Raw genomic sequence first — 24,113 nt, 5'->3', positions numbered from 1 at the left:
GCTCCGCTCCTGTTGGCCTTAGCGTGATGATGTATAGCCTATAGCCACAGTATTACAATATTATAGATATTTAGAAAGCATTTTATTATTACAATATTATAGATATTGTAATACTGTGCTATAGCCTTCCTTGATAAATGGGCTATCTAACACCGAAATAATTTTTCAAATCGGACCAGTACTTCCTGAGAAACAAACAAACTCTTCAGCTTTATAATATTTAGTATAGATGTATTACAACTATTGCCTTATTACTCACCCACAATGTATTGTTATATTTCCTCTGATCGCCTGGTAGAGATCACTACCTAGCGATAAGGACGCCCTTCGCTGATTCTGTTAAGTCTTTGTTTTATGTATTTGACAAGCAATAAAGCATGTTCATTCATTTATTTCCTTACAGAATACCACCTAGATACAACAAATTCAACATTCCGAGTATCGGTAACGCTCACAGGCCCGTTTGGTGATTCCACGAATAAAACCAATCATTTAACGGTTTGGTTACATAGAAGTATGGGGGATTATAGTCAGGTAAGTTTTTTGTGAAAAAATTGAAAAAAAAATGGAAAAAATGTGTTAAAAAAATTAGGAAATATATTTTTTTTTTGTACCATTTGACTGTTAAGTATAGAAGATATGGGCAAGTAAGCATTTTATTGATACTTAAATAGGAAAAAAATGTATTTTTTATGAGTAGCTTTGAGAGGGAATAAAAAATCCGTAAAAATATGAAAAATGTGTTCATTATAGTAGTAGTTCATTGTACTAGTTCGTCGTAAGAATTAAAAAAAGACGGGTTGCACTCCGGGAGTGCCGGCAGAAGTGAAAACTTAATTATCAACGTTCAGCATGTTTGATATTTTGGAATGGTATCCGTCTTACGCATGGAATATAAGGGCTACAAAAAAAAACAACCGTCTTACGCTATTTCGATCAGGCCACGTGTCCTGACGCGAGTTTAAGATTTTATACCCAACGCCGCTAAAGAAGTTTTCACTTCAATAAAAAGTTAATAAATTTCATTTTGGATTAATTTTATTATTATTATCCTATTTTATATGCAAAGTAAATGAGTAACGCTAAATTATTTATTAACGCTTATTTTGTTAAAATTTATTGAATTATAATATTCATATAAGTAGTGTGTTAAAATAACAAGATCACGTGTTGTTTAAAAATAATATTTATCGACTTACATATAAAACAAAAAACCATAATGAGACTTATTATCTCATAGTTAAATAGATAAACACCATGTTTTAGATAACAAACCGTTTATATGGAAAAACCCTATCTTTACGTGCTTAGTTATTTTGTACTAATTATTGTATGGATCTACTTTAACAATTGTTACAGATGTTTTTATAAGGCATATTTTTTGTTATTTTTGCGACATTTTTCGTTGATGCTCCGCTCCTATTGGTCTTAGCGTGATATTATGTAGCCTATAACCTTCCTCGATAAATGGACTATCCGACACAAAAATATTTTTTTCAATTCAAAACAGTTCCTGAGATGAGCTCATTCAAACAATCAAAAATATTACACATGTGTGTAACCGCAATAATGGATAATGCATTTTTTTAAATATTACTGAAACATTTCTCTCGACATTTTCATAAAAATTAAAAACAAAACACCCTTTTGCGAAGTCGGTTAATCATAACCGGTTACAACTGCCAATGATTACAAACACACAGTTATATCTATAAATATTGATACAAGTGTACGTTTGTATGTCAAAAATTTTCCTTTGTTTTTTGTATACTTTCAAAACTTTTTCACACACTTTTTACACATGTCCGCATACCTTCGATTTATAATATCAGTTATTAATTGTTTTAGGATTAGGAAAATATTATTTTGTCAAAAATTTTCAAATACCTACACAATTCTATGAAATTTAATTTAAAAACTGTATATTAGCTACAAACCTGTTTTATATTCATACTAAGTTTGTCCTAATCTGTGTTAATTTAGTAAATAAATAATATAAATCAGACTATTAGTTTAGAAATTAAAGATTGAAAACGCAGCTATACTCTAAATTTTAACGGATTTGAAATCGCGTTTGAATGAACTTCTTCATGAAAAATGAAGAACCTTCTTTTTGTAAAGTCGGTTAAAAACTATCGTTATTTTCTTTGAATCAAAAAAATTAAGTTACGTAATTTGAATCGTCTAAGCAGGAGTAAAAAAAAAGTTATAGTATGTGGTGATTTTAATATTGATTTACTTTTACAAACACAAACGGCTACACGAATTGTTAATTTGTTTCAGTCATTTAATCTATATAAACTTTTTAACGAACCCACACGAATTACACCTACTTCTGCAACTTGTATTGATAATATATACTGTGACTGCATCTGTTTAGAGAAAAATATTCTCAATACATTGACTTCGGATCACTGTGGCCAGAAAGTAGTTTTTGAATGGGATTGCATACCTACATTTAAAAGGATTAATGTTAGGCCTATAACTAAAAAAGGCATTAATAAATTTAGGAATAATATTAATAAAAACCTGCCCGTACTAAATGTTCAATCCTATCCTAATAGTCCTTGTGAAATGTTTAAAAATCTTTTTAATTTAGTACATAAAGAATTTGAAAAAATATTTAAAGTTAAATCTTTAAATATTACCAAGGATTTACCATTTAGTAAATGGGCGACAGCTAGTATACATAGGTGCAGGAACATTCTTTATGAATTATATGGTATGAAGCAATATAATAAAGACCCATCTTTTCTTAGTTATGTTAGAAATTACTCAAAAATTTTTAAAAAAGTTTGTTTCACTGCAAAGCGTTTGTATATCAAAGAAAAAATACGCGACTCTGATAATAAAGTTAAAACAGTTTGGTCAATTATTAATGGTGAAATGGGTAAAAGCAAATCAAGTAATACCATAAAACTTGTAAATAATGACAGGGTTATTGACAAAAGTGCTGATGTTGCGCTTGCTTTTGAAGAATTCTTCAGTAGTGTCCCTGCTACTATTACTAATAGTTTAAATTCGTCTTCAGCACTTGCAGAGACCTTTTTGAGGGACCATGTTGCGGAGTGCAGTACATTATTTGAATTACGACACGTAACTGCTAATGATATTGTTGCTGCCTTTAAGACGCTTAATCTTAAAAATACTTGTGATCTTTGGGGAATGTCCGTAAATTTAGTTAATAATATAATAGAAAATATTGCGAAAAATTTAGCTTCCATATTTAATAAGTGTTGTGACTATGGTACATTTCCTAATCTACTAAAGCTTAGTAAAGTTATACCTTTATTTAAGAAGGGCGATCAAGAAGACTGTAACAATTATAGACCTATCTCTATTTTACCAACATTAAGTAAGGTATTCGAGAAGTTAATATTAAACCAATTGAGTAGTCATTTTGCATCTAATAATTTACTGCACACCAAACAGTTTGGTTTCACAAAGGGGCGCTCAACCACAGATGCTGGAGTTGCACTTCTAACACATATATATAAGGCATGGGAAAACTCAAAAAATGCTCTAGGGATATTTTGTGACCTCTCCAAGGCATTTGACTGCGTTGAACATTGTACTTTGTTACGTAAACTTAATCACTATGGAATTAAAGGAAAAGCCCAGAACCTCATAGCGTCATACCTGCATGATAGGATACAGACTGTAGTTGTTAATGGAGAACGTTCTAGCGGTGCGTCAATTAACATTGGTGTTCCACAGGGGTCAATTTTAGGTCCCTTCTTGTTCTTGGTATATATCAATGATCTTCCCTATTATTTGCAGGATAGGTGTGAAATAGTTCTGTTTGCAGATGATACCTCATTAATTTTTAATGTGGATAGGCATGACCCAAATGTTGACGAAGTGAACAGTGCTCTTTTACACATATCTGAATGGTTTACTGCCAATAATTTATTATTAAATGCCAAAAAAACCACTTGTGTTGAATTTTTACTTCCTAATGTAAAAAAGTTGAACAGAGATATTACCTTGAACGGGGAGGTATTGCATCCTACTGAGTCTACTGTATTTCTAGGGTTAACATTGGACGAGAAACTACAGTGGGGAGCCCATGTCAACACCGCTGCAGGTAAGCTCAGTTCTGCTGCATATGCAGTCCGAAAAATAAGGCATCTCACCGATGAAGATACGGCTAGATTGGTTTATTTCAGCTACTTTCATAGCATTATGTCCTATGGAATTCTACTGTGGGGCAGGGCTGCAGATATAGAAACTATATTTATCTTACAGAAAAGAGCCATTCGCTCTATATATAATTTACGTGCTCGGGACTCACTAAGAGATCATTTTAAGAATACTGGTATCCTTACTGTACCATCACAGTATATATTTAATAATATTTTGCATGTACACAAAAGCTCTGACTTACACACAAGAGTAGGAGATAGACACGATTATGGCACAAGGAACAAGAATAGAATTGAAATGCCATTTTTCCGATTAGCTAAAGTTAAAAATTCATTTATGGGTCAAGGTATACGCTTATACAATAGAATTCCTCACAATATTAAAGAGTTTAGTAGTTCTAAATTTAAAACTTACATAAAAAATGTACTAGTTCAGAGAGCGTACTACAGTATTCAGGAATATATGGACGATAAAGACCCATGGAGGGTTGTCGCGTAAAAACCACAGGACAGTTCTTTGGCATATTATTATGTAGTTAGATATAAGTTACATATTATGTAAATTTATTGACATTATTTAAAAGAGCAACTATGGAGTTTCTTGCCGATTCTTCTCCATAGATACTGCTTTCCGAATCGGTGGTAAATGTTAAAAATACTATGTAATGACGATTCGAAAGTGCTACTAAATAGTAGTCTAATTGAATAAATGAATGTTTGAGTTTGAGTTTGAGTTTGAATTTGCCATAGAAAAATCTAAATTAAATTATCTCACGTCTCTTTCTTTCCCTACCAAAAGAGCGAGACAGCATATACACGTAGTTTGACAAAACTACAGGAAATATATTTTTTACTACACATTGTTAAAAGTAATAAAATTTACAAGTACTTGAGACAATGCTGTCATAAAACAGATTATAGCCTAGGCAGAGTATAAAAAATAAATTATAGTAATAATAATATATGATTTTCTGTAACATATAACTAAAGATTATTATAACATGGGTATGTGATTTATTCGTTTATTGTAATGTATACGGTAATTTACATTGTGATTTTTATTTTTTAGATTATATAAAAAACAATTGACAAAACATGTATGTTTAGTTATGTATAGTTTTAATTCAATTCTATATCTATATACTATATCTATATCTATATAGATATATACATGAAAAATAAAATATTATGTCAATAAAAAATGTTTTTTTATGAATGATTGAAATAAAACAACAAAAAAACTTTAAAAATAATTTGACTAATCAAGTACATTGCTGTGAAAAAATCAATTTTTGTCATAGAATACATGAAAAATAAAATATTATGTCAATAAAAAATGTTTTTTTATGAATGATTGAAATAAAACAACAAAAAAACTTTAAAAATAATTTTACTAATCAAGTACATTGCTGTGAAAAAATCAATTTTTGTCATAGATCTATACTAATATTATAAAGAGGAAAGGTTTGTAATTATGTATGTATGTATGTATGTATGGTTTTCACGCATAAAATAATGGACCGATTTCAAAAATTCTTTCACCATTAGAAAGCTGCATCTTCACTGAGCAACATAGGCTATATTGCATTTTCAAAAAAATTAGAGATCCTTACCAAAAATGCAATAATGTAACCCAAGGTGTAAAATATTCCTTAATAAAAATTCTGTCATCGCGTGCGCTGCGGAATCTATTCCTTGAAGTACGAGGATGGTTCTTATGAAAAAAAACCTAAACATGTGGGTACCACGGGCGAAGCCGGGGCGGACCGCTAGTATTATATATAAGTAGAAGGCTTTTTCAACACAATTTTAATAAAATGTTCATAAGTTGTTTATATTTTCCAGGATTCCCAGATGTGGAAGGTATACCTGCAACCTGATGAAGACCTGGATTTCTCTCCAAGTGCATCAGAAACCAAAACACTAACTTTACCGGGTAAACAGAATTCCAGGATAAATTCCAGCGGGCTGGAAGATCTGGAAAGTCATGGAATTAATGGTAATATATTATTAACACTATTAGCTTCACCTGTATGTTTGTAACCGATTCCTTTAGACTCGATTTTGATCCATTAAACGAACAGATTTAATTCAAACTTTGTACACTTATCAAGGATCGGTGACAATACAATAGTTTCATGAGCTTTTCTTATTCTAAAGAAGATAATATTATATAAGTATAGTTTTAACGACATATATATTTATTTAATACTAGCGGTCCGCCCCGGCTTCGCCCGTGGTACATATTTCGTAATAAAAGGTAGCCTATGTTCTTTCTCAGGGTCTAAAGATTGTCTGTGCCAAATTTCATCAAAATCGGTTAAGAGGTTTATGCGTGAAAACAATACATACATAATTACAAACTTTTCCTCTTTATAATATTAGTATAGGATAAGGAATATTACCTATACCACAAGGCTATTTTTTTATAAAATGATTGTCTTACACAACAACTAGACTCACAATTCGTCAATAATGTCCGAGCGGGGTTGCATAAAACGTTCATTGAATTTTACACCTTATTCCGTGGCAGTAATGTTCAAAGTCTATTGTATCGCTAGTTAGAAAATACACGCGTAAGAAGAATTGAATTTGAATCAGTTAATTTTGAAATTTTTGGATATATGATTAAAATGTTTATATACTTATGCAAGGTTTAGTTTATCTCTGTTATTAATTTCGTTACAATTGATTCATTCGTAACGAATAACGATTCACAAACAAACAGATAAACTTTTACATTTTTTACATAAGTAATTATATTTTTCCAGGCACAGTAACACTCCGAATGATAAGCACAAGCGAGCACACAGTGCCTCTCACTCTAACCTACCAAGTGGATCCGTTGTCAGAAGAGGACGGCATTATCTATTCGGCTGTTTTACTCTTACTACTGTATTTTTTAATTATTTTTGAGGTAAGTGCTATTTTTTTCAACTTATATAAATAACCAATGACATATCGAAAGGATAGATAGGTAATACACCAATTTCAATATTGTATAAGCCTCGCTCTTTCACTCTCACGCATAAAACACATTACATCTTGCTCGTTCTCTTACAAGAGTCAGGCAATTACCTGACTTTCATATGGCTATTCTAGAGCATTTTTGATACAGAAAAACGTATTTAGTTCCTTATTATTTTAAGTAGGTAATTTTAGCAAGCAAGGGTCTTCACACACGCGGCCTCCGTTAGGAGGCTGCGTGGGGGATGCTGTTCAGGACGATTCGTCCTCTGCAGCAGGTTGATAGCGCTGCCCGCTAATACGGGCAGGTCACTGGGAGGACGAATCGCCCTGTTTGGGGATAGAAATATTTGTAAATTGGGGCACAGTATAGGAGACTGTGCCCGACTTTTTAAACCTTTTCGCATTTTGCGAAGACTCGACCGACCTGTGTTTGGTTTTACGAGCCCGTCTTAGACTTGTGTCTAAGCCGGGGACGGACAGGGAACCCGGGAGCGACACAAAACCGATGGGTGTGATAGGAGGCGCCAATTGCGCGTGGGAGTGGGCGGTGGATTGGCTGGGTACGTTGTGTACCGACTGTGTAGGAGTTATGCAGGGTGAGGCGACAGACGGCGCGATAGGAAGCGCCGTCGCAGGCGAAGCTTGCGTGGGTGGGGGCGTTGTATAGGATTGCGCTATTTGCGCGTGGGAGTAGGTTTGGTAGGAGGGAGTAGTGAGGGGCGCACAGAGTGCGTGGGCGGTAGGTGGCGCTGGAGGCGCGGTGTATGGTGCCGGCATTGCTTGCAATGCCGGTGGTGAGGACGGCGTGTTCGCCTTAGGAGAGGGGGGTGGTAGTAGATCGCGCGGATTTGGACGACGCGACCCGGGAATGGCGCGGTGCGGAGCAATCTCTCGGAGATGGGAATGAGAGGAGGCGTCCGCCCGCGAGAACATATTTTGGGAGAGACGAAGGATAAACTCATCCAGCGTTTCTACACCGAGATCGCTACGTATTAGCTCGTTTCTCACATACCTCGGCGCACCGACGATAGCGCGTAATGCGAGTGACTGCCGCGCACGCATTTTGCGGCGCAGGCTTTCACACACATACACATACCAGGCGGGCGCGGCGTACGTGAGGAGCGGCCGTAGGTAGGTTTTATAAACGCTTACCTTTATACGCAGCGGGAGTTCCGAGTATAACACCGGACGAAGTATGGCGTGGGCGGCTTTGCACTTGTTAATTACCTGCTTCACGTGGCTGTTAAAGCGAAGCCGGCAATCAATAGTTACACCTAGGTAAAGGACGGTATCGGACCATGGGATCTGCTCACCAGCCAGAGTGAGTTGGTGGGAGGGAGTCAAACCACCGAACCGAATCACCTGTGTCTTTCGCGCGTTAACAGATATCCGCCAACGATCGAAATACGCAGGCAACTCATCAAGCCAGCGTTGCGCCTTAACCATCGCATGCGTTGTATTCAACGATGCGGCGATTAAAGCTACATCGTCGGCGTATAGCGCGAGGATTTGATTAGAATTTGGCGCGGGGGAGGGGAAGTCATCTGTGTAGGCGGAGTATAGCGCGGGCGATAAACAGCTGCCCTGCGGGACACCCGCCTGCACAGAGTGGTTTCGGGAAATGGCGGGGGACACGGAAACGTGAAAGGAGCGGTCCGTGAGGAAGGAGTGCAATATCCTCACGAGCCGCGCGGGGCATTGGGTAGTGGTAAGGATCTTATATATAAGACCCTCGTGCCAGACGCGGTCGAAAGCCTTTTCGATATCTAGGAATATTGCGACCGCTCTCTCATTCCTGTTCAAGGCGGAGCTAACATGGTGCAATACTCTAGATACCTGAAGGGTGGTACTGTGTGCCGAGCGAAAGCCGAATTGCTCAGCGCGCGGCGACACGTACGGACGCAGCATAGGCAGCAGTAGTGACTCGAACACTTTGGAGACTGTGCTCAACAAGGTGATGGGTCGATAACTGCCCGCTAAGGAGGCATTCTTGCCGGGTTTGGGGATCATTATTACGCGACCGGTTTTCCACACTGAAGGGAAATGACCGGCGCGCAATATACCGTTAAACAGCCGCGACAAAGCCGCGACTGTTTTACGGGGGAGGTGGCGAAGGGATTCGTTCGTCACGCCGTCCTCACCGGGCGCTTTGCGCAACTTTGTACGCGAAATCGCACGGCGGACGGCGGACGGGGAGGTGAAGAATACTTCCTCAGCGGGCGGTATCGGTGATGCTAGAAAACCTGATAGGTGTTCGTTCACCACTGCTGCGTGGGCGGCGCTCGACGGCGTCAGGGGGTTCGGCTGAAAAACTTGTGCCAGATGTTCGGCGAACAAGTCAGCGCGACCCTGAGGGGCGTATATATAATTACCCGCGGAATCGGTGAGTGGGCGCGCGGGGGCGGCTGAGGATTTAAGCCTGCGACAGAGGTTGTGGAGCGAGGGCCAGTCCTCGGCGGCCGAGTCGATCGCACGGTGCCAGCCCTCGATCCTGTTCGCCTCAAGCGCATCGCTAACTTGCTCTCGCAAACGAGCAAGTTGCCGCTTGAGGGTGGGACAGCGCGAATGCTGCCACTGCCGTCGCAGAGCTCGCTTCCTCTGGATAAGGGCTTTAATGTGAGAAGGAATAGGGGGGAGTATGGACGTGGACGGTTTGAGTGTCGTGGCCTGGGAAAGAGCGGACTTAAGTGCTTCATGCAAGTCATTTGCGAATATCTCCACGTCCTCGGCGCTTGAAACCGCGCGTGAGGGCGTGGAGCGCTCAAGCGTATTCGCAAATAACTCCCAATTGACACAGCGGCGGGAGTAGGATGGGGCAAGCGCGGAACTGTTTGCGGTGATCTCGACCAATACCGGCAGGTGGTCTGAGCCGAGATCGTCCACAATAACAGTTTGCGTCATCGACTGGCGGATCACATTGTGAATCGTAAAGTCGATGACGTCCGCTTGGTGGGAGTCTGTACGAGGATAATGAGTAGGTTCGGAAGGGCCCTCTATAACAATGTCGTTATAATCGATAATGTTATAAAGGGCTTTGCCGTTGCAACAATCGAGGCGGGATAGCCAGTGCGAATGCTTACTGTTCCAGTCACCCGCGGCGATCGTCGGCACGCTCGAGGCGAAAAGACGTTTCACCTCGTTCGTGTCAACTCTCCCCCCGGGCGGCCTGTATACAGCATACATTCGCAGCCTGCCCACCGGAAACTCCGCCTCGATGCCGAGCGCGGAAAAGGATTGGGATGCGAAAGCGGGGAGTGGGGTGTGAGGGATGGACTTGCGGATAAGGATCGCAAGTCCGCGGTACTTACGCCCATACGGGGAGCATTCGTCCTGTCTGTACGAGACGTAGCCAGACGCGCTGAGTTTGTCAGGCGCGCCCAGGTGCGTCTCGTTTAGGAGGACGACGTCTACTCGTTGTTCCCGCATGAGGTGGCGCAGTAGTGTCGCTCTCTCCTTGCTGAGCCCGCTCGCGTTCCAGTAAATGAAGCGTATACTCACTGTTGAACGAGACTCAACAGGCCCTGCATCAGGATGGGTATTGGGTCGGCGCCTTCCTCCAGCGCGTCCATCGTGCTCTGGAGCACCTGGCACGCCGCTCGTATGACCGTCCGCTTGGCTGGGTCGAGGTGTGCCGGTGCTGAGCCGAGCTGTGTCGAGCTGGGTCGAGCTGTGCTGCGTTGAGGTACTCGGGCAGGTTCGGGCAAGTTCGGCTGTGTTCGTTGCGCCGAAGTTACCCGAGCGGAGATCGGCGGTTGCGCTCGTGTGCGCTCGGGCTGGCGCTGTTGCGCATGCGCCGGCGCCTGCGGAATGTGCGCGGGCGGGCCGGCGGGGGGCACAGAGGCGGTAGCGGCCCGAGGGGGCTGCGTGCGGGAACGCTTCTTACCGCTGCGCCCCTTTCGGTTTCTTGTAGAGGTTGCGGGGGCGTCATTCGCTGCCGCCATGAGACCTGTGGTGAGGGCCTCTCCACGAGGCACCGGCTCCACGGGCGCGGGTGGCGCCGCCGGCGCGCTGGGCCGCACATTCGGTGCGGCGCGCGGCTGCTGCGGCTGCTGCTGGGTGGTTGTGGTGCGCGCTATCGGGCCCGCCTTCTTGTTGCGGGCCTCGCGCCGCAGCACCGGGCATGAGGCGTGGTTGGCGGGATGTGGTCCCGCGCAATTGGCGCAGATGGGAGGGGCGTCCCTCGGCCGCGGGCAGTCCGCGGTCGCATGGCTCTCGCCGCAACGCACACAGGCAAGCGGCCTGTGGCAGTTGTGCGACGAGTGCCGGAAGCCCTGGCACCTGTGGCACTGCGCGGGGCCCCGCTTGGAGCGCCACGCCTCAATGGTGACGCCGGGCATGTACAGCAACTCCTTGATTGCGTAGATGCCCGGCGTGAGGTTCTCCGTCTTCCTTAGGATGACTAAAAATATGCAGCCGGGGCGCCCCTTACGGGCGCGGATGGGCCGCGCGAACTCAGGATCATAACCCCGGTCGCGCAGCGCGGTCATCAGCTCCTCGGGCTCGGTGTTGACAGGTAGGCCACGGACAGCGACCTTTACACTGCGCTCCGCTTCAGGGGAGTAGGAGAACCAGGAAATCTCCACTCCCTCCTCCTGAATGCGGCGCAAGTATCGGTCGACCGCCCGGTATTCCGCCTCGTCCTGAGGCGAGAAGCGCACGCCGGTCCCGTAGGCGCGCGCACTTACTTGTCGTCCCAGCGAGGCGGTAATGTTTCGCAGGTGAGTCGCCCAATTTGGGAGCGACTCAACCACGATAGGCGGGTAGCGGGGTGTCTTCGACGCGCCGCTAGGCGGCGCCGTTGTTGCAGTGGTGGACGCGGGGGCGGCAGCGCTAGGTGGCGCTGCTGTCGCCCTCGGTGTGGGGGCGGTCGGCTGCGCAGGCGCACTAGCGCGCTGCAAGCCGGACGGGCCCGGTTGCGGCTCCTCGGCCGCCTCCACGTTGATACGGCGGGGGCGGCGCGGATCGCGTGGGTGGAGTGGTGGCACGGCGGCGCCTGCACTTACCGCCGCGTAAGTGGGCGGAACGGGTGTGGCTGCGGCCGTGTCTATCTCCATGATGTCTGCGGTAGCGGTGGTGGTAGCGGGTGTAGCGGGGAGGAGGGCGGGAGTCTGGCAAGGCCGCTTGGCCTGCGCCGACTCGACCTGCTCCTCTTCCTCGTCGCTGCTGAGGGGGCGACGGCGCCTCGCCCGTGGCTTGCCCGGAGGGATCGGGAGGACGGCAAGTTTTGCCAGTAAAACCTGTTCGTCTTCCGGCGAAGGCTCCTCCAGGCAGCCCGGCGGTATGCGCGCCAGGTCGCCTCGCCTCATCTCGATGTACGAGGCCAGCCAGCCGCGCAGCTTGCGCGACAGGAGGCCCGACGAAACGAACCGGTCTATCAGCACGGCATCCGACAAATATGCGGTCCGTGGTGATACCTCCAGGTCCGGGTCAGGCACGTCCTCTGCGGCGGCGGCCTCAGGTATTCCCCATCGTCGGGGCTGCGTCCAAAAGGGGCGGGAGGGGCGCCCGGGAGCCGAGCTCGACCGGGCTACTCCGTCGCGGCCAGTGCGCGTGACTATGCGCGGGCGCGAACTGCGCGCGGGGGTCGCGTTTGTGTGGCCCTGAGAAGGGCCTTTAGGTCTGGCGTGCTCCATCGCTGGGCACGTGGGCGTTTGCCTGCGCTGCTAAATCAATTAAACACGCATCACCGCCCTCTCCACTTATACGGCTTTCACCGAACAAATGGCAGGCGGCGCTGCGGGTTAAATCGGGTTTCGCGAGCAGAGACAAACTCCTCGTGGGGCGACTAACAACAACCAGACTTTAGACACAAAGCGGCGTAGTACGCTCAGAAATGCGTATGCAAGAGTAGGATAGCACGAACGCGAAGCACGTGGTCGGGAGCAACAAGTGGACACGACCAGCGCACTCGGCAAACGGACTGTCCCTACTGCCGGTATATTACATTACAGGCCACACAAAATGATGCTGGAGTCGAGTCGGTGAGTAAACTCTTTATTTATATTTTTGTAATCTTTTTTTAAGAGGGTTTTTGTCATTGATCATGTCACCTATGTAAAAACAAAACATAATATGGCTTACATCATTAATTAATAATAATATAAAACAAATTTGCTTCACGCTGTATGTTAATTGCCCTATTTATGCATACTAGGTACTTCGAAAGTACGATAAGCATTATGGTGCGTTTTTTCATGGATAGAGTCATTCAAGAGGACAGTTTTAGTTAATTTGTTAAGTTTGATAACCCTTGAAAGTTAGTTATATATTAAATCAACTTATAACAACAAATGTAGTTTGAATTAGATTCTCTAGAAACCCTTTTATACTATCGTATATAATGCTCCATCAGACCTAAGTCTTTGGTTAGTAAATTATTCAGACAACCTAAATTGTTTATCGGTACTGTCCCTTTTAATAGATAAATGTTTAAGACTTGGGCGTTTGTTTCTTGTCGCTTTTCTATGTGGAATGTTTTTGAGAAGACGGTTAGAAAAACGAATTAGTACGTAACTGTAGTTGATGGCAATGTTATATGTTTAATACTTGGAATGTTTTTATTTATATTTATATTTATATTTTAGGAGAATCTACAGCTGTATCCTTAAAGATAGTCACATAATATAATACTTACAATAAGCCATTTACAGATTGTTTTATCTGGAATAGTAACTAAATCGGTAAAATAATCTTAATAATCGGTAATTTTAAGAGCAAGAAAAATAGTTTATAGAGAAGCGAAGCGGCGTGCGTGATCGGTTGACTCGCAAACTCAACCAGAATCGATTTTTGTATGAATTTAAAATTGATTCAATTAATTGAGGTTTGCATATTGTGTTATTTTTAACCTAAAACTAAACAGAAAATAACAAAGAGGCTTTTCTTTATTTCCATAACGTGTCCGTCTCACGACATAACTTGTTATACGTGCATTGTATCTTTATAAGTTAGAACATTGATATTACACAACATTCGATCTTCAAAGTTCAAACACGGCACAAACGGAGCAAAAATTGTAAAAAATGATATTTCGGTAAATTACCATGCATACATCTCATATACATATATATTAACTAAAAATGCTTATTTTAATATTACAAACAGTCACTACAATTTTATTATTGCTGTACATTCAAATCTCCCTTTATAGGTAGTAAATCGCACAATAGCTGCCCTATTAACCTCATCCCTTGGAGTAGCAGTTCTTGCCATCAGTGGCTCCAGACCCACACTACTGGAGCTGGTCTCCTGGCTCGACGTGGAGACGCTGCTGCTGCTCTTCAGCATGATGATCCTTGTGGCCATACTTGCGGAGACTGGGCTGTTTGATTACCTGGCTGTTGTTGCTTTTGAGGTGAGGAATGGGGAGAGTGGAAAAAAATGTGGGAAAAGAACTGAAAATGCGAAAAAAAGTGGCAAAAATAGTTGAAAATTCGAAAGAAAATGGGAAAAACGACAAAATACTTAGTGGGAAGTGTCTATTCTAGTAAATATTAGTCACTTTAGCTACTTTTGTGGTTAGTTTTCACAAAAAATTAATTGTAGTAGTTCTGGCCTCAATTATACCATTGTATAACTTCTATAATTTTAAACTCAATGATAATCATTGTTTACTTTAATTTCCAGGTCACAGGAGGCAGAACTTGGCCGCTGATCAACTGCCTCTGCTTCTTTACGGCTTTTTTCTCCACTTTTCTTGATAATGTTACTACTGTGCTGTTGATGACGCCTGTTACTATACGGTAAGTAAATATATTTAAATAAAAATACAATGCACTTTCACATACTTAAACAATATTCATTATAATGGTACTAGATCTTACTTAATAAAAATATGTGCCTAACAGACTAACACAAAAAATCTCTTTTTTTTAATTATTGGATGATAGAATTGAATTAGAACTCATTTATAAATGAAGCCTTTTACACTTCTACCTTAAACGCAAAAACTATAACTGCATATAAATACTTTCAAAAAAGAAGAAATTACGTTTATCTATATGGCATCATAGTTTACAATTTAATTTGTTATTGGACAGAATATTTGACAAAACACACCTTACCACACCTATTTTTTATACACACACAAACATACACACAATATTTCTTCTCATAAGGTAAGGATAATTGTATAATCTATGTATGTAAAAATAAAAATAAAATAAATAAATAAAATAATTCTTCTTCTGCTTGTAAATCTCCTTACCACAAGATTCCCTAATTTTTATATAAATTAATATAATTTCCAGATTATGCGAAGTGATGCAACTAAACCCGGTCCCAGTACTAATGTCGATGGTGATATTCAGTAACGTGGGGGGGGCAGCCACCCCCGTGGGGGATCCCCCCAATGTGATCATAGCTAGCCACCCCTCTGTGTTGGCTGCGGTAAGTTATCTCAATGTATATAAATCTCCATGGACTCCTAAACCACTTAACCGATTATAATAAAATTCACACACCATGTGCAGTTCGATCCAACTTGAGAGATAGGATAGTTTAAACATGTAGGTACCACGGGCGAAGCCGGGGCGGACCGCTAGTAATATTATAAAAAGGAAAGATTTCTTTGTTTGAATTGAATTGATTAGCCTCCGAAACTACTGGGAACTGACAGAAGTGAAACTTCTTTGGCATGATTCAAAGATACCAAAATCGTCGTCTTACTCCAAAACGTGACGGTATTGCCATGCTTGAAATTTTACTCTCAACGCGCCAAAATAAGTTTCACTTCAAAAGTTCCGGATATTATCGCTTGAAAACAAGCTCTTCAGCTTTACATTTTAAGTATAGATTTCATAATATATTCTAACAAATTAAAATACCAATAGTCTATAAACTATTGTGCCACCAAAATCAATATACTAATATTTTTACCAGAATAAATTATACACCATACCCATTGACGCATAATCAACAACTAGACTCACAATCACGCTCACAAATTTTTCTAAGGATCGACTGTGAACATTACTGCCACGAAATAAAGTGTTAATTTCAATGAATTTTTTATACAACGCCGCTTGAACATTTTTAGACGATTGTGAGACTAGCTGTTGTTAACGTACGTCAATAATATTATTATTATTTTCACGTGTATGTTTGTATGTAACCGACACCTTTCGACTCGATTTTGACCCACTTTAAACGGACAGATTCAATTCAAACTTTGTACACTTATCGAGAATCAGTAACAATACAATAATTTCATAATTTTGTCTTAGTAAAGCGTGTTTTTATTTATTTTGTCCTACATTTATTTTAAATCATTCTACATTTATTTTCCTATAATTATCTAATATTCTAATATTATATTATAAAGGCGAAAGTTTGTAAGGATGTATGGATGTATGGATGTTTGTTACTCTTTCACGTAAAAACTACTGAACCGATTACAATGAAATTTAGCACACATATAGAGGGTAACTTGGATTAACACATAGGATAGTTTTTTTCCCGGAAATCCCTCGGGAACGGGAACTATGCGGGTTTTCCTTTGCAAACGCGGGCGAAGCCGCGGGCGGAAATCTAGGTTTCCTATATTTATTTTAAATTATTATTTATATTTCAGAATATAAACTTTACAAATTTTACACTACACATGGGTGTCGGCATTTTGTTTGTTTGTATCCAAACATACCTCCAGATACGGTACATCTTCAGGGATATCAATACGTTGAGACACACAGTACCACGGCATATTGTTGGTATGTATACAGTACTGTTGTTACGGATGAACAGATTGTGGTGAATTTTAGAGAGTGATAGATTAAATTTTGGGAATGGAGTTGGGGTTTGTTTAGATTGTATAAGATGAATAATTTTATTTAATGTAATGACCTGAATTGTTTCAATAATAGAACAAACTTATTTAGGTACTTCTACTTATCAAAAACTTACATGTGATTTTTGTGTTTTTTGTTGGGTTTATCCCTTTGTGAGTTCGGTAGTTGTGAGTTTAAGTTTTACAAAAAAATTGAGATCAAGTTATTATGAGTTTGAATTAGACTTTAATTTTGAGTTAGAGATTGAGTTTTTTTATAACCTTTGCTAGAGTACGAATTACAGTTGATCTCTGTTAATGCTTAAGTTACAGTTTTAATTATAGGTTTATTGACAAAAATTAAGTTGAAGTAAATGTTTTAGTTAATTTTTTTTGTTATGTTTTGATTTTGAATATACTTCCAGAACTGCGTCAAGAAGTAGCAGTATGGAAGCGAGCAGCCGCGTCTCTGACGTCATACTCTAGAGACGAGGACATTGTGAAGAGGGCTTTAGAGAAAAAGGTAAGGCGTCTTCACACACGCGTAGGATTTTGGGATTTTGATATTTAAGCTAGTTTCAATGTCGTTAATAGTATCACAATTGTTTTGCCTTTTACAAAAAAATTCACACAGATTTAAACAGTTGTTTTTAAGTAATAAAATAATAAAAGTACATCTTTACTAAATTTCACAATATACAGATAAACAAAACAGTTCAATTTAATTATATTGAGATATAAATAAAATATTCTACGATAAACTTTAAATATATATTTTTGGCTCTGATATACCTTTCAAAAAAAAATGTTTTCCTTAAAACTTATTTTTTCCTAATAAAACATAATTCTAAATATTTTTTTTCAGGTGCAGAGATTAAACACAATGCTAATGAAGAGAGAATCCGGGAAAAGCAAAACTGACCCAATGTTCTGTTCCAATTTAGCTCAGATGAAACAAAAGGTATGTAAAAATGTACTATTTATTATTCTTATTAAAAAATATTTAACGCTTTTAAAGGTGACATTTTCATTTTGTTATCCATGAAAGAGCTGTTAATTTCTTATTTGTTTAGAAATTGAAGGCTTTTTATCGGACTATAATTATTATTGGAAAACTAAAAAAAAATCATCAATATGGGTTCACCCAGTCGAAAATTCTACGGTAACAAACAAAAAAAAGTACAAGTCAAGTTGAGAACCTCCTTTTCCATTCGGTTCAAAATGGAAAATAATATAACTAATATCTGTTAATTGATAAAAAATTAAAAAATAATTTAATATTTTATCTTCCAGTATCGAATCCGAGACACCCAATTATTAATAAAAGCTTCAATATGTGTGACATTTGTAGTTATTGTGTTCTTCCTTCACGCCATACCACAGTTACGTAAGTATATTTAAAATAATATTATCCATACTAATATTATAAATGCGAAAGTAACTCTGTCTGTCTGTCTGTTACTCAATCACGCCTGAACTACTGAACCAATTTGCATGAAATTTGGTATAGTTATATTTTGATACCCGAGAAAGGACATAGGATAGGTTTTATCCCGAAAATCCTACGGGAACGGGTTTTTCTCTGAAAACGCGGGCGAAGCCGCTGGCGGAAAGCTAGTAAAAAATAAAGTAAAAGTAGATAATAATTAATGTAAAAGTTCAATTCTCAGTTGAAATGAAAATTAAAAGTACAAGATGAAGTTAAAGTCAAAGTCAGAGTTAAAGTTGTTACTTACAATAAGTTTTTGAATTTGAAGTAAAGTAAAAGTAGATGTGTTGAAAAGAAATATATAAGTTTATAAGTCCCATTAAAATTTGTTTAACATTAATATACATATAGTATGTATGAAACTTAGTTTGTGTGATCTAGTGTACCTAATTCCCATTCAAATTTGTCTAGCTTCTTATATCTTTACAGAAAGTCCTATATTTATACTGAAGTCCAAGTTTAATAACGGAAAGTAATCTAAGCAGAAGTCCTAATAAAATTTGTTTATTTTATTTATGTTTATTTTCAGGAAGTCTATATCAATGTTGAAGTCCCAAAAAATTTAATTTTATTACACGCTTTATATTAGCTTCACCTGTATGTTTGTAACCGACTTCTTTGGGCGCGATTTTAACCCACTTTAACGGCCAGATTTCGTTCAAACTTTGTAGATTTATTGAGGACCGATGACAATACACTAATTTGATAAAAAATTCCTATTTTTTAGTTCGGTTTTATATAAAAAGCGTGTTTTTTAGTTTTTTTAAACTATTATTATATACATTTCTCTACATAAAGTCCCAAAAGCAAAGTCCCAATAAAATAAATATATGTTTCTATTTCATCTATCTCTAGTCCTAAGTCCCAAAAATTTATTTATTTTTACATATGTTTATTTACAGAAAGTCTATCACTCGGCTGGACAGCATTACTAGGAGCTATACTACTATTGCTTTTAGCTGAAAGAGATGATTTAGAGCCAATTTTAGCAAGAGTAGAATGGTCTACTTTACTGTTCTTTGGAGCTTTATTTGTTTTAATGGAGGTGAGTTTTAATAATTAATAGATTTTGAGGTTATTTTTGATGAAAATATTAATTTAATATGCGAACTAATAATAGTAAATGAGCTATAAACTGAGTCAAATGATAATAAAAAAATAAAGCGTGTGTCGTGTCAGAAGTGAAACTTATTTGCCAAGATTCAAATATATCAAAATCGTCGCCTTACTCGATGAACTGACGAAGGTAAGTAAAATTTCAAGGTCGCGTCATGGCAATACCATCACGACATGGAGTAAGGCGACGATTTTGGTATCTTTGAATCTTGCCAAATAAGTTTCACTTCTGACACGTGTGCTCGGCACACACTTTTTAAAGTGAAACTTCTTTATCGGGGTTGGAAAAAAATTTTGTGTAACATTTTTTCGTTACGCGCCATCTTTTTCTTATCCCTACCACGCGTGATTCGACGTATTTCTGTAAAGTTGCATATAGTAAATTATTTTTTGAAAAATAAGGTCATAAAGAAGTTTCACTTCTTACGTGTGTACACTAGTACACGCACATTTTTTTATTTATTTTTCACATGTTTGTTAATGTTTTTTCAGGTATTATCAAAACTAGGTCTAATATCGTGGATAGGGAGATTAACTGAAGCTGTCATTATGAAAGTCGGTGAAGAGTCACGTCTTGCTGTTGCCTTGATGCTGGTTTTATGGGTATGTATTTGTAGTTTAATTTAATTTGTACTATAAATGTATTATTTTAATGATTATTTGGCCAACCCTTGTAGTGTATAGTTTCATTTTATTGAAGTAAAATTGTATAATGTATATTATGAATTATGATTACATAAAATCACATAGGTAATTGAATTAACCATTTTCTTTGCTCGTAATCGGCAGTGAATATGTCGAATTATTGGGATACACAAGTCGTCGTGTTACACAAGTCTCCTACTAGCTTGCAAACATTCGTTCTTGTTTGATTTCATGTACTTTGAAACACTTGAATATGTCATCCTATTCTTGTGGGTTTCAGTTTGCATTAGAAACACAACACGAAGTTCACGTTTTGACTCTTTTACTGTGACCACAACGCGTTGTGAGCTAGTTTTTTGCTCAATGTGCGTTTTAGGTTACAATATCCATGTAAAGCATCCATAAAAATAGATTTTTCCCATATTCAGGTATCAGGTCTAGCCTCAGCGTTCGTAGACAACATCCCGCTCAGCACTATGATGGTGCGTGTGACAGCCGCGCTGTCGGCGGGCGGGCTCGGCCTGCCGCTGGCCCCGCTCGCCTGGGCGCTCAGCTTCGGCGCTTGCTTAGGCGGTGAGTACATGTACTGTGTGGGGTACATGAGATATGTAGGGTACATGGGTACTATATGGGGTACATATGTACTATATGGGGTACATGTGTACTATGTAGGGCACATGTGTACTGTGTGGGGTACATGTGTTTTGTATAGGGTACATGTACTCTGTGGGGTATATGGGGGATATGTAGGGTACATCATGCGTAATATCAGTGGGAAATGTATAAGATGGGGGATATATCCTGTTACCTGTATGAATGAATGCTTTATTGTACACACCAAATTAAATACAAAACGTAAAATTAAATTCACATAAATTGCACAATAGGCGACTCTATTTTATTTTATTTATTTATTTGGTCAACCAACATTTGTTTACAATGATTCCTTAATATAATAATTATTATATAACATATAGTTCTTGCGATAAAGTAACAAATAATTAATTAGAGGTCAACACAGCATGCGCCAGTTATACAGAGCTATTCTTAAGAGTATAAACAAAATTATTTTTATTTTTAAAAAATAAGAATTTTTAATTAACAGATGATAGATGATGACAACAATTTAAGGTTTCAATTCTATGACTACAGAGTCCGTATATGGGGGATATATAGGGTACATGTGTACTATGTAGAGTACATGTGTACTATGTAGAGTACATGTGTACTATGTAGAGTACATGTGTACTATGTAGAGTACATGTGTACTATGTAGAGTACATGTGTACTGTTTAGGGTACATGTGTACTATGTAGAGTACATGTGTACTGTTTAGGGTACATGTGTACTATGAAGAGTACATATGTACTATGTAGGGTACATGGACTATGTAGGGTACATGTGAAAACGCGGGCTAAGTTGCGGGAGGAAATCTAGCGCATTATTCACTGGTAGATTTTCTTTAGGTACACCGTACAAGTAGGCGAACTGCCTTTTGTTTCTTGCCAGACCAAGACATTTATGTTCTTCTTCGTAGTACATACGTACATTCTACGTCTTATAACTGAAACGCTATATAATAATAATCAAAATAGACTTTTAATTGTATTTACTACTACTGCTAAGTAAATTTCTGTTGTTTTAATAAATATATTATTATTACCTATATTTTAATTTATTTATTGTTTTCTACAGGTAATGGGACATTAATCGGAGCAAGTGCGAATGTAGTATGCGCAGGAGTGGCTGAACAGCACGGTTACCGATTCACATTCATGCAGTATTTAAAAATCGGTTTCCCGGTTATGATCGGAAATCTTATTGTAGCTTCGTTTTATCTTTTATTCTGTCATGTACTATTTACATGGCATTAGCGACCTTATGTAGGTGGAATAAGGTTGAAATTTCATTGTATTAAAATGTATTTTAGTGTAATAGTAATGTGATAGGAAGGAATTATTATTATTTGATTTTGAACTATAACTGATTGTAATAAGGTTGGATGTTTTTTAATTGATTTTTTCTAATGGTTTTGATAAAAATCAATGAAAAAATATTAAAATACGTAAAATTTACTTTCCTGAGTCAAGGTCCCATAAAATTTTGTTAGGTCCAAAAAAAATATTTTTTTACTTTTGCCTTCTACTATATTTTTAACATGTGTATGCAAAAATCATTTTTATTCTTAAAAATCATGTTAATTTGGTTATTTTAAACTTGAGATATTTTATAGTTTTAAGTTTTACAAAGTGATGTTATAAGTACTTAAATTGAAGTGGCCTAAGTTATTAAAAAATATATATTTTTAAAATAATAAAATAATTATTTTAATGAAAGGTAGGAGTTCTATTTATTAATTAATGTTCAAAAATAAATCACAAATTAATTTTAAGTAGTTTTAATCCAGTGGTTAATGACTGTAATGCCAAAATGGGTTCGATTCCCATTGCTACAAATATTTTTTTTTATTACCTCAAAATATATATATTTTTAGAGATAAATATCATGTTTTGTAACAAACCAATAAATAAACTAAATAGTTCTGTAACATGCCATAAAATAACAATATAACTATTTTAAATTTTAATTATCACATCTATATATTGTATATATAAAAATGAAACCCGTTTCCCTTGGTCACGGCATCACGCGTGAACGGGTGGACCGATTTCGATAATTCTTTTTTTATTATATTCCTTGAAGTAAGAGGATGGTTCTTATGTAGAGAAAACGTAAATATGTACCACGGGCGAAGCCGGGGTGGACCGATAGTATGTTATAATTAAAAAAGATTGTTTTAATAATTGACTCCTAAATTAAGTTCCTTTATTATAATAAAATATGTATTATTTCAGTTAAAAACCTTTAAAATGTCTCCATATATTATTATTTATTACCTACCATTAAAAAAGATTGTATTCACAATTTAATTGAGTTAAAAAAACATTATTTAGTTTTTTTCTGGAATATGTCATTGTCATTACATTTTTATTAAAAATTGTATAAAAGCTAGGTACTTGTGATAAAATATTCGTGATAATATGAAATAGTCTTCCACTAAAAACTGTAATATTATATTTAATTAAAATAAATAATATTATGACTATTCTCTCTTAACTTATTAAAAATACTTGTATTGATAAAATGAATCAAAAACATGGTTTCATTTCATCAAAATAAGTTCAGCCGTTCCCAAGTGAAGTAACAACGGAACACTTGTTTTGTTATAGGCAACATGTATTACATTAAAACTATGTTAGAATATATTTTTATATTTATGAAAAAATGATTCTTCTCTTTTACTGTAAAATATTTTAATTTTTAACAATTAAATATATTTGTATTGTATTCCGAGTACTTATAGAAATTGAGCTTTAAAATTTAAAAATAACTTTATGATGAGATTTTTGTAAATTTATAAGTATTTTAATTGTTATTGATTGAAAATAAATATATTTTATTGGAATGTGTGTGTATTTTTTTTCCTGTTCATAATATGTTACACAAAAAATATATATATATACTATTCACTTTTTACGTCAATGTGTCTGTTGAACTTCGAAGCTACTGTATCAATTTTGATAAAATTTTAAGCAATTTTAAGAATAATATGACAATAATGTATTGTGCATTAAAAATAGAGGGCAGACATAAAATGTGCTTAGAAACCTATTTGACGACAAATTTAATTTTTAAAAATCTTGAAAGAAAGGCAGTTATTGTCATAGCACATTGCTCCATAACTAGAAAAAAGAAATTAATGATAAACTATGTAATTTTTTAGATCATCATAAAATTTCATCTAAATTCGTTCAGTAGGTATAGTTTCTTCGTAAAAAGCCAATAACCATATTCATATGCAAAAAATTGTTAAAATTTAACCATATTAAGTATATTTAATATAATATGGTTCTATTTATATGGCATAATCTAATGATAAATACTTTAATATGAAAACAGAGCTAGGAAAGAAATAATACTATAC

At 38.0% G+C, this 24,113-nt stretch overlaps 1 protein-coding gene across 3 annotated transcripts in view; it reads left to right on the top strand.

Moving 5' to 3' along the window:
- LOC149475543 (P protein-like) overlaps positions 1–23,598 on the top strand; it is a 47,487-nt gene extending 23,889 nt beyond the window's left edge. For all 3 annotated transcript variants that reach the window (XM_089713357.1, XM_089713359.1, XM_089713358.1), the window contains 14 exons: positions 404–534; positions 5,991–6,144; positions 6,917–7,062; positions 14,266–14,469; positions 14,742–14,857; positions 15,365–15,503; positions 16,687–16,822; positions 17,304–17,401; positions 17,744–17,839; positions 18,172–18,265; positions 19,270–19,412; positions 19,976–20,086; positions 20,557–20,701; positions 21,824–23,598. In XM_089713357.1, the coding sequence (XP_089569483.1) occupies positions 404–534; positions 5,991–6,144; positions 6,917–7,062; positions 14,266–14,469; positions 14,742–14,857; positions 15,365–15,503; positions 16,687–16,822; positions 17,304–17,401; positions 17,744–17,839; positions 18,172–18,265; positions 19,270–19,412; positions 19,976–20,086; positions 20,557–20,701; positions 21,824–22,002 (1,892 nt within the window). In that variant the 3' untranslated portion in view covers positions 22,003–23,598. The remainder of the gene's footprint in view (positions 1–403; positions 535–5,990; positions 6,145–6,916; positions 7,063–14,265; positions 14,470–14,741; positions 14,858–15,364; positions 15,504–16,686; positions 16,823–17,303; positions 17,402–17,743; positions 17,840–18,171; positions 18,266–19,269; positions 19,413–19,975; positions 20,087–20,556; positions 20,702–21,823) is intronic.
- The last annotated feature ends 515 nt before the right edge of the window (positions 23,599–24,113 follow it).

This window comes from Colias philodice, chromosome 30, assembly GCF_061535455.1.
Source record: "Colias philodice isolate Cphi_HAF_F1 chromosome 30, ilColPhil1 Martin Lab GWU primary, whole genome shotgun sequence".
Taxonomy (NCBI): Eukaryota; Metazoa; Arthropoda; class Insecta; order Lepidoptera; family Pieridae; genus Colias; species Colias philodice.
This window is presented reverse-complemented; position numbering and strand designations above follow the sequence as displayed.